The 11,361-nt window shown below is 36.8% G+C and overlaps 1 protein-coding gene across 1 annotated transcript in view; it reads left to right on the top strand.

Annotated features, from left to right (window-relative positions):
• Nucleotides 1-1,706: 1,706 nt before the first annotated feature.
• The window catches only part of LOC113056465 (uncharacterized), a 9,923-nt gene continuing 268 nt past the window's right edge, over nucleotides 1,707-11,361 (top strand). The window contains exons 1-6 of the mRNA XM_026223268.1: nucleotides 1,707-1,791; nucleotides 2,015-2,087; nucleotides 4,713-5,102; nucleotides 5,186-5,257; nucleotides 9,890-10,309; nucleotides 10,434-10,832. Coding sequence (XP_026079053.1) covers nucleotides 2,039-2,087; nucleotides 4,713-5,102; nucleotides 5,186-5,257; nucleotides 9,890-10,309; nucleotides 10,434-10,832 — 1,330 coding nt within the window. The 5' untranslated portion in view covers nucleotides 1,707-1,791; nucleotides 2,015-2,038. The remainder of the gene's footprint in view (nucleotides 1,792-2,014; nucleotides 2,088-4,712; nucleotides 5,103-5,185; nucleotides 5,258-9,889; nucleotides 10,310-10,433; nucleotides 10,833-11,361) is intronic.

Below are 11,361 nucleotides of genomic sequence, written 5' to 3'. Positions count from 1 at the left end.
AAATTACTAGAATTTATCACAGATAATGCAGAATAAAAAACAAACCAAAAACAAAACACTGTTCTTGCAGTGGTGACAGTCACGTACTGAAAGTACTTCTTGAGGAATCTTGATCAACTTGTCACAAAATTTTCTGGAAAAACAATTCCACTTTCAGTGATTGACAGCTGAAGTTCAGTGACTTGATAAAGAGAGATTGCATCGTTATTGTCTGATGGTTTTCTATATGTCCTACAATGTAAAAGAAGAACAATAAGCTATACAGTTTGACTGAAGAAATGAGGAAACAAACAAAAAAAAAAGCTTATTGCTGCAGCATATTTAGTACAATGCGGCTGTCATTTTTTAAATCCTGCACACTTGCAAGATTCCTTTCATTTATATTGCAATTAATGATACCTAATGCAGTAACTAATGAACATTAATTTTACTGCTTTTAATAAATAACAGTATTGTATTAAATGTATTATATTACGCTGCTTCATAAGAAATTATGCAATGATTTACTTAATTTGTTTAAAATGTATTAGTGTATCGTCTCAAGAAAGCAATCATAACAGTAAAAGTATGTTCATAAATGCTGTAAATGTATTTAATTTTATTTTTATTTTTTAATTACAAAAAAATTGAAGCTCGCAGCTTACAAGCATTGCACATTTGAAAAAAAGGTAAAATTAGAAAGTTAAATTAACAGTGGCACATTGATCATTTAATTTAACATCACTAATATATTTTTTTAATTCATTAGTCTGTACCTCTTTTCTAAGGAGACACATTATTGTGCATCACATGGTTTATGAGACGTGGGTTTTTGAATGATATGCTAAAATGTGCAGTTGATTAATGTAGTAGATTCCTAAAGAGTGTAATTCTGCACCTGAATATAGTGTTCACTTCCCTCAATTATCCAAGATTAGACTTTATTCTGCAGACTTGATTTTACTTTAAATTAAACGATTGATTTATTTTTATTTTTATGCTTTGGGGAAGTGCCAACATTTGCCTGTTTTGCCTAATTCTGTTTATTTTACGTTATCTTTATAAATCAGATTTCATGCATATTTGATGCTTATTCTCAGTTTTTCCCTTTATCCAAATATTAAATAACCATTAATTTGTCTAATGTTATCCTGCTACTTAGCATGTTGTTTCCCAGCTGTTTTTAAGACATTAGTTAATTTTTGGGTTTATGTTTGAGTTTTTAGTTGCTTTAAAAATTATGTAACTCTTTGTGTTAAAATTTTGCTCCTCTAAAGATCTCCATCTTAAAGCCACTGCCTGCATCCTTCCAGTGGTTTTTAATTAATAAAATATATTATATAATATATATAATAGTAACCATCATTTATACGGTTAAACTTTATTCACAATCAGAATTATAACATTATTAAATTAAGTGCCATTCATCTTTTCAGTCACCTTTAGCTCACTCATTGGTGATTTTATATTACTCTTTTTGTAAAGCAGCTTTGGAAAAAACAAGAAAGAAAATGCAATCAAACTGACTTGCCATCATTCCATCTACATTTAGATTAATTCAAGCACAGAGTGAAAGAATGTGTTTGTGAATGCAGGTGGACACAAGGAAACAATCCGTTCAAATAACAAATATCTCCATGTCACATGAAAAACTGGTTTAAGACATTGTTAAGAAATTGCTCTTGGTTCCAGTAAAGGTCCACCCACTTGTATTAATAAAGGCACTGATGAGATCGTGAGAGCTGGAGATCATCATCGGCTGCTGAAGAGAGAATCTCTCTGAGTTTGCTCTGCAGCAGCATTTGACCTCAGGTACATATTTCTCTAAATGTCATCGCATTGGGCTCTAAAGACTAGGGAGCTACTTAAAAAAATATGTTTGTTTATTTAGTTATTTCTTTATAATAGTTAATTACCTTTTAGTAAAAATTACTTTAAAAAAATATTAAATCTAAAAGAATATAATATTCTTATACTATATAATTAATATAAGAATATAAGAATATACGTGTATTTGTTGTAAATGTGTGTGCAGGTGCAGGATCTGCCATTCGTCACAATGAGGTTTCTGATCTCTGTGTGTGTGTCACTACTGCTGCTGATTAATGGTGAGAGTTTTATCATCTGTCATCTGCTTGAGAATAATTAGTAGGTGAACTGAGTTTTTCCCTAATATTAATGTGCTTGTTTAATTATGTATTAATTATTGTGTATTCAACAGGTGAAATAATCAATGGACAAACTACAGGTACAATAATTCTTTACTTAATCACTTATTTTTCCATATTTTGCTTTTTATAAAAGGAATAATTAAACCAGATTACCTATTGATATGAAATCTCATATTTTAACATTTTTTATTGTGTTTTATATCAGTTTTTTTCCTCTTACTCTTAGAAAAGCTTTCATTATTTTTGTAATTTTGTGTTAAATAGACCAAATAAAAATGGTTTAGAATTTTTGTCAATTGTAACATGCATTTCAAATGCTGTGGTCAGTCTATTTTATGATGCATTTAGTTTAATAAGACCACCAATTATAAACAGTTGTCATAATTACAATAATAATCATAAATAGTACATAACTGTCAGGCTTTTTGGGACAACATTTTTTAAATAATCACTTATAGGAAAAAACATTTTATTATTTATTCATTTACTATATAATGTGTTTTAGAAAACAGTACAAAAATATTATGTTTAGTCAGGTTTGACTTATAAGAAAATTTTATTTCTCACAATTGTGACCTTATTTCTCATAATTCCAACTTTACATTTCACAACTATGAGATTCTTTAGTAACTGACAATTTATACAGTATCAATTAATATGTGTTAATTTATGAAATGGTCTTCCAGTGTATTTCACTGTATTAAAGCACTATATATCAGGAAGACTCAGATGCAGACTCAAATGTCAGGTTTGCTAAAGACATATTTATAGAAATGCCTTGAAGTCAAAATCAGACAAGAAATCACATTGAATTATAAACAAACTAATAAGGTTGGAAAGATGTGGCTGATCAATACTGAAGAAAGCAGGTAAATATGCATGTAGATAATGAGATGATGAACAGGTGAAGTGGGTGGAGCAACAGGTGAGATGATCCGTGGTTGACAGCAGAACACTAACACTAGACTTCACCTGCTGGACAGAGCTGGAACAGCAGGAACTGAAAACCAATGAGAACGAGATAAAATAGACATGACAACTATATCACATTTTTAAGGAAATTGTACATGGTTACATACTGCATGCATACAACTTAGATTACATACATACATTATTTTCACTTTATGGTGTCAATAAACATTTTCAGATTTTATTAAAAGCCTCAGTGCTTCAGTACTTCTAGAAAATAAATGTTTCCTGTACAAATGCAAACAAGTGGTACTATAATACTATATAATACCATATTTACAATACAGATATACCATACAGCCTATTCAAAATAAATATATATTTTGAGAATTTATGAGCCGCATGCCATTCGAGCTGATGGAAGTGAATATAACTCCTATAAATGAAATGAGATCTAGTTAGTAAATCTTTTTAAATTAGTGAGAGAATGTTTTAAACTGAAGATACAAGTTCAGTCAGTTTATATAACCCCTCCCTAGTGTAGTATCCCAATATCTTATCAGGTCATAAAGACACAACTGTTTGCCACATAAATAGAGAGTATTTATCATCACAGGCTTGTCCTTTTTTATGTCATTATTCTCTCAGAATCTACAACTTCCAGCTCTGATCCCTGCTATGATTATAACATACTTGATGAATACTGGAGAGACACACGACAAGACGCATATCAGTACTATGGACATGATGACACTCTTGTAGAATGGAGTGGCTGGTATCGGCTGTATCTGAATGGAGAAAGTGCTCAGATGTCTGAGTGGTGTGTGAGTTACGTGGGATGTGGTGGTGAAACTGGACTGTATCTCAACGGCTCTCATCCAAGAGTTGAGGATGGAGTGGTGACCCGTGAAGTTTTGGGAACTTATATGTGGGGGTGGTGGTGGGGGTATTCCAATCAGTGTGGAGCCTACACATCCACCTCCATCCAAGTCAAAGCCTGTCCAGGAGATTATTATGTCTATGAATTTGTCAAGCCCATCATATCAACCCCTGGACCTACATATTGTGCAGGTGAAATTTTAACTCTTTTCCTCGTAAAAATTTTGAGACTTTTTTTTTTTTTATGTATCAAGAGATCATTGTCTGATTATTTTATAATTTAACATGAATTTTAATTTATTATTTAATTTAAACATGGATTAACCCGTTAGATTCAGTGCAGTCCATTAAACATTCTGTAGGTTCTTTGTAATTCTCCCAATATCATAGCACTCCTCTACTGTAGATCTCATGTTAGTTGTAACACAGTTCCTCAAATTTCACAACTCTAGATGAACAAATAACAGCACATTTCTGCTGTACATGATGTGTTTTTTGCATGTTATTAATGATAATACATAACCACTAAATTACTCCTTTCCTAATGAATAGCTCTAGATTTACCTGTACTCCACCTAAAAATGAATCAAAACTGTTTTTGTTGTTTAAATGTTAGGATTTATGTGTGTTAGTCTAAACACCCATTTACTGTACATAACTACTTCTTTTCTAGGTTAAATGTATCATTTTTTTTTCACAATGTAATACTCTAAATTGCCTTTAATGTACAGTAAATGCAGTATTTTAACAGTACTTTTACAAATACCATGACAGTTGCTTTCCAAAGCTTCAGCAGTGATCCCTGCTACAACTATGAGTCTCTGGATCGTCCCTGGAGAGCCACCAGTGAAAGTGGAGATTACATTTGCGATAACTCTTTCTCCTGGAATGGCTGGTACCGGCTTTTCTACTATGGAATGAACATCCAGATGCCAGAGACCTGTGTTAATTCATACAGCTGTAACACATACATCAGTCTGTGGCTCAATGGTCCTCATCCTCAGATAGAAGATGGAGTGGTGACCAGAGAGGTCTGTGGAGGGTCTTACTGGGCTGGCTGCTGTAATTACAAGACAAACCCCATCAGAGTGAAAGCGTGTCCTGGAAATTACTATGTCTATGAACTTCAGAAACCACAAATCGGGTGTTCAGGATACTGCACAGGTACCTACCTTTTTACCACATTCTAAAGTCTTTTAAACCATTTAAAATTATCTCAGTCCTGTCTTGAATGTCCTTCTTTGTAGATGTCAGCACTATTTCACAGGTGGCTTCTAATGTGAGTCCACATACAGTCACTGGATCCAGCATCACATCGAGTAAGCTATATATTTATGTTTCACATATTTAAATGCATTTATGGTAACACTTGAGATTAGGGAACACTATTCTCCATTAACTAGTTTCTAATTAGGTTCGATTTTACTAGCATATTGGCGGTTTACTAGTACTTATAAAGCACATATAAATGCCTTATTCTGCATAACCATATTCCTGATCCCTTAATTCAACCATATACTGTTATGACCCTCGGGTCTAGTGTTCAGGGGTGATACATAATCAAACAAGTGCTTTCAAAAGAACTTCCTCAGGTTCTTGTTTTTATTGTGAGGTTAGAGGAAACAAGCTTTGCTAGCACATAATAAAATGAATAAGAACACAGAAATTATTTCAGGGCTGGGCCAGGCCAAAATAATAAGCAAGGCAAGGCAAAGCAAGTTTATTTATATAGCACATTTCGTACACAATGGTAATTCAAAGTGCTTTACATAAAAGAAAGTAAAATAATCACGAAGAAAAATAATAACAAAAATAAAAGTGAACATATCTGCAATATATTTTGGTCCTAGGTCATTTAGTGACTTATTTACGAGTAAAATTACTTTAAAATCAATCCTAAATGTAACTGGAAGCCAAGGACCTGAGGACTGGTGTGATATGCTCAGATTTTCTGGTTCTAGTCAAAATCCTGGCAGCAGCGTTCTGGATGAGCTGCAGCTGTCTAATGGTCTTTTTGGGAAAGCCAGTGAGGAGCCCATTACAATAGTCCACCCTGCTGGTGATAAAGGCATGAACAACTTTCTCCAAGTCTTGACTGAAAACAAAACATCTAATTCTTGCAATGTTTTTTAAATGATAGTATGCTGATTTAGTTACTGCTTTGATATGACTACTGAAACTAAGGTCTGTCTCCAGAATCACACCAAGATTCCTGACTTGATTTTTAGTTGTTTGACCCCTAGAGTCAGGGTATACATTCACCTTGAACACTTCATCTTTGTTTCCAAATGCAATGACTTCAGTTTTTTCCTTATTTAACTGAAGATAGTTTTGGCACATCCAACTATTAATTTCATCAATGCATTGGCAGAGGGAGTCAATGGGGCTGTAGTCATTTGGAGATAAGGCTAGGTAAATCTGGGTATCATAAGCATAGCTGTGGTAGGCAATTTTTTTTCTTTCTTATTATTTGACTTAGTGGAATCATATACAGGCTAAACAAGAAGGGTGCAAAAATTGAGCCTTGTGGGACTCCGCATGTCATGGATGTCCACTTAGACTTATGCTCTCCTATACTCACATAATACCCTCTCCCTTCTAAGTATGATCTGAACCATTTGAGTACCATCCCAGAAAGCCCGACCCAGTTTTCCAGTCTCTCTAGTAGTATGTTATGATCGACAGTGTCAAACGCAAGCACTGAGATCTAGCAATACCAGCACCGATATTTTGTGGTAGCAGAGATCAATATATCAAAGAAAATACAGAAGGGATCAGATAGTGCTATGTCCTTAGTAACAATTGAGTGGGCAGCCATTTATGCTGCGGCGCCCGGGGAGCAGTTGGGGGTTCAATGCCTTGCTCAAGGGCACCTAAGTCGTGGTATTGAAGGTGGAGAGAGAACTGTACATGCCCCCACCTACAATTCCTGCCGGCCCGGGACTCGAACTCACAACCCTTTGATTGGAGTCTGACTCTCTAACCATTAGGCCACCACTTCCCCCTTTGTGTATGGGTCCATGCACATGCTGAATCAGGTCAAAAGTGTTTAGAACCGTTATCATTTCTTTTGTAGTTTTGTTTTCTGCATTATCTATGTGAATATTAAAATCCCCTGCAATTGCAAAACAGTCAAACTCTGAGGAAATTATTGATAACATTTCTGTGACCTCTTCAACAAAGGCTGGAGAGTATTTTGGAGGCTTGTAAATAATAATAAACAGAATGCATGGGACACCTTTCAGCACAATCCCTAGATATTCGAAAGACAAGCACTTGCTTGCATTGATAGACATCTTTAAATAGAGCAGCTACACCCCCACCTCTCCTAACAGTCCTGCAAACACTCATTTAAGTGAAGTTAGGAGGGGCTGCTTCATTTAGGATTGTTGCACTGCAGCTGTCTTCTAGCCATGTTTCATTTAGAAACATAAAATCCAGATTGTTTGAGGTTATAAAGTCGTTGATTAGAAATGATTTATTTTTTAGTGAGCGAATGTTTAAAAGTGCTAACTTGATGGCAGTGCTTGGTGTCTTTACATCAATGTTAGTATGATTCATAATAGGCAACAGATTAGATGAGTTTGCCCCTTCAGCTTGAGAAGGCCTTAGACTTTCTATCACATGATAAACTGAAATAGAGAAAGCTACAGGCAAACTGGGTTCCCGCTTGTTCTGTAAGCATTTGTGAATGTTGCTGCTATTATAGCGGGGACCCGACACATATCACTGAGAGCTGCTATCAGTTGTTTTTGGTTCACCTTCAGCAGATAGAGGGTTTGGGCCCTGGCGTTGTGGCAGCGGTCGGAGAGCTCTCATAGGAACAAGGCCCACAGGCTTTGGTGGTTGGGGGGCCCGCTGTTTTTTTTGTTGATATCTGTGGGCTAGCAGCAAATGAGAGGGAGAGTTTAGTCCCAGCATACACCAATTCCTCTATTTTCTGTAAGAAGCACAGAAGTGGAGATGCTGGAGAGAGGGATAATGTGTCTGGTGAGGTGGGCTGTGTCTCTGGTGTTTCCGGTTGCTGTGATGTGTTGTCCTGGCTTCCCTGGCTGTTTTCCAGAAAGTCGTCATTGGGTGGTGAATCTTGTAGCTGTTTTGATACATCAAAGTCAGTCTGTGAGGAGCTCTGTGGGCAGGGCTCAGCAGGGATAGTGTCTATCAGCAGTGATTGTTTTGGCTGCATGGTGTTATCAGTGTCCTTGTGGGATATGTCAACCACATGATGACTCGGACCCGGTGTGTGTGTGCTGAATGGATTGACACACTCTGCTGAAGGATGACGAAGTGAGAAGTAGATATTGTCCTTAAACACTCTTGCACCAAGTTTGTTTGGGTGGAGGCCATCCGGTTTAAACAATTGTCTTTGGCCCCAGAAAAGATTGAAGTTGTCGATGAAATTTACTCCTTTTGTATTACAAGATTTTTGTAGCCATGTGTTAAGCCCAAGCAACCATGAAAACATATTTGTTCCCCTTGCTGGGAGTGGTCCACTGATGAATGACTGAACTTTGAGTTTTTGAAGTGTTTCAAAGAGTTCAATGAAGTCCTTCTTAAGGAGTTCTGACTGCTCTTTCCGAATATCATTCTTCCCCACATGGATGATGATTCGATTTGCAGTCCTGTGCTTCATCAGAATGTTCTGACGTTCCTTGTTCACATCAGAGAACGTTGCTTGAGGAAGGCAGCATGTTGTTGTAGTCCTGCTATGGATATTTCTGATAACAGAGTCACCCACTATCAGAGTCCTGGGCTCGGCTGCGCTCTGAGCTGAATGCCGCTGTCTGCTCAACCTTGAGCGCCTGTTAATAGCGGTGTTAGCTGCTGGCTGATCCGGTCCATGTTTAATCACATTTGGGGATTCCTCACCCACATTTATTAATGCTTCAGATCTGTTCTCCAGATGTAAAGGGGGTGGTAGAATACCAGTATTTACAAGCCTTGTCATAGTCGAATCTGGGGTAGAGGAAGCTATGGCAGCAATATGAGAAACTCTTGACAATCTGATATCACGTGTTCCTTTGGGTCTCGCTCCCTGTTTGTGCCATCGATTAGTGTGGCGATCAGTTTGGCTTGTTCCTCTACACTTGGTATAAACTTTTGAGATTCTGAATATTCATGGGACTCACCGGCTGTATGCCGAGGGGGTTCATGACGACGGTCTGCTGAGTGTTCCGTCTGTTTTGGAAGTCCAGAAAGTAACTTTGTTTCAAGAATCACAATCCTTTGTAGAAGTTTGCAGCAGTTCATGCAACAAGTAGATCCAACAGGAGGCATTTTCTCTCTCTTCTGTTTGAATGTAGGCAGTTGTTATCCCATCACAGGAACGTAAGCTGTTATCTGTGGGAGACAAAGTCTTCTTTTTGTAGTATTATTCCAGTCCCAATGTTTTAGTTTTAGAGTTTGTGCCAAAAATCTGTTGTTTGAGCACTGTGCTGATCTGCTGAAGTAAAAATCTTAGAAAAATCAGAGAAAAGTACAGAAATAAGAAGCAAAGCGCAGAGCAGTAAGCTAGAACGTCCGAACGGTAGCAAACCCGGAAGCAAAGTAAGCTACCTTAACCATGAAACTAAATGCCCCATTAGGAATAAAAGAAACAAAAGACAATTCAAAAACTTCCGTAACTCCTTAACTAAACCAAGAACCAGGAGAAAAGTATGTAAAAAAATAAATAAATAAATGACAATAAATGCTCTAACATTGTTTATAAATTAAAGGCCTTTTCTTTCTAAAGGTTACATAAGTGGTCTAACATACAGTACACTACTATGGGGGGTGGGGGGGCTGACTCAAGCTTCAACAGATCTTGCAATCAAGGTATGATAGCACAATTGCAAGAACTTTTAGCTTCACTATCACACAGTTATGTTGTAAATGATTTAACAATCTCTTGATTGTTTACTGGTAAAGATTTGCACTTGTGAAGTTCTTCAGTGAAGTATAACTTGTTTGTTTTGCTATCACACTAACAGATAATGACCCGTGTGAAAACTACAATGTACTCAACAACTACTGGAGAAGCACACTCAATTACTGGTCTATGTATGGATACATCTCTGATCATGATGACACTCTTGTAGAATGGGACGGCTGGTATCGGCTCTTCATTAATGAGTCGAGTGCTCAGATGCCTGAGTGGTGTTTTTATTATATGTCATGTGGAAGCATTAGTTCTCTGTGGCTTGGTGGATCTCATCCTCGTATAGAAGATGGAGTTGTGACTCGTGAAGTTTACGGCTCTCGCGATTATCAGTGCAGTCGCTACAGATCTGAACCAATCCAAGTTAAAGCTTGTCCTGGAGAATATTATGTCTACAAATTTACCAGACCAACTGTTTCAATCCCATTACCAGTATACTGTGCAGTATTGTGTACATTCATTCATTATTATATCTGACATGCTTATTATCAGTTGTACTGTTGGTTTTCATATTATAATCTTGAATGAATTAAATCTGATGTATGTAATGCTCTCTTTCTGCCTCTTTATAATAGTACCTTTCACCACCCCAAGTGTGGACCCCTGCTATAACTACACCAGTCTGGATGAGCCTTGGAGAGCCACTGACAACTATTACTATAATAACTATTACTACAACTACATGTGTGATTATAATGTGGAGTGGAATGGCTGGTACAGGATGTTCTACAATGGTCAGAACGCCCAGATGACAGAATCATGTGTTAATAATGGCATGTGTGGCACTTATAACCCGTTGTCACTCAACGGCCCTCACCCACAGCTGGAAGATGGAGTGGTCACCCGTCAGGTTTGTTTCTCATGGAGTGGCTGCTGTGATTACAAATCCCATCCTATAAGAGTCAAAGCCTGTCCTGGACATTACTATGTTTATGAGTTTGTCAAACCAACGTTTTGTGGAGCTTACTGTGTAGGTGAGTATTTAATCACATGTAACTTATTAATTTATTTTTCTGTGGTTTGTTTACAAATTATTTACTGAGATAAAAAAAAAAAAAATTTCTTAGTATCAGAAGCCTCAAACCAGTCCACCCATCAGTGTCTACAACAACAGAGAGAATACCACCATACAATCCATTACTCCACCCAATCACAACCACTGGTAAAGTCTTGTCTTGTTTTCATTTCTAAACTCTCATGTGTATCATTTGCACATATATTTGTCAGGGTTTGGCAAAGGAGGAACTCAAGTGCAGACAGGATTCTCAACACGAAGGGTTTATTAACACAAAAGGGAAAACAAAACCCACGAGGGGGGAAACAACAGCTAGGGCGGAAAACTAAAACAACTTAACAGGACAGGATTGACATAAACTCTTAAACACTAACTACAAACAAACACTCACGGATAGACAAAGACTTCTCAAAGGGGGTTACAAGGAATAAACTTCTCTCACAAACTGACCAGTTAGGAACACATATGAGGTACAATGAACCGACAAA

Source organism: Carassius auratus, chromosome 37 (genome assembly GCF_003368295.1).
Source record: "Carassius auratus strain Wakin chromosome 37, ASM336829v1, whole genome shotgun sequence".
Classification (NCBI taxonomy): domain Eukaryota; kingdom Metazoa; phylum Chordata; class Actinopteri; order Cypriniformes; family Cyprinidae; genus Carassius; species Carassius auratus.
This window is presented reverse-complemented; position numbering and strand designations above follow the sequence as displayed.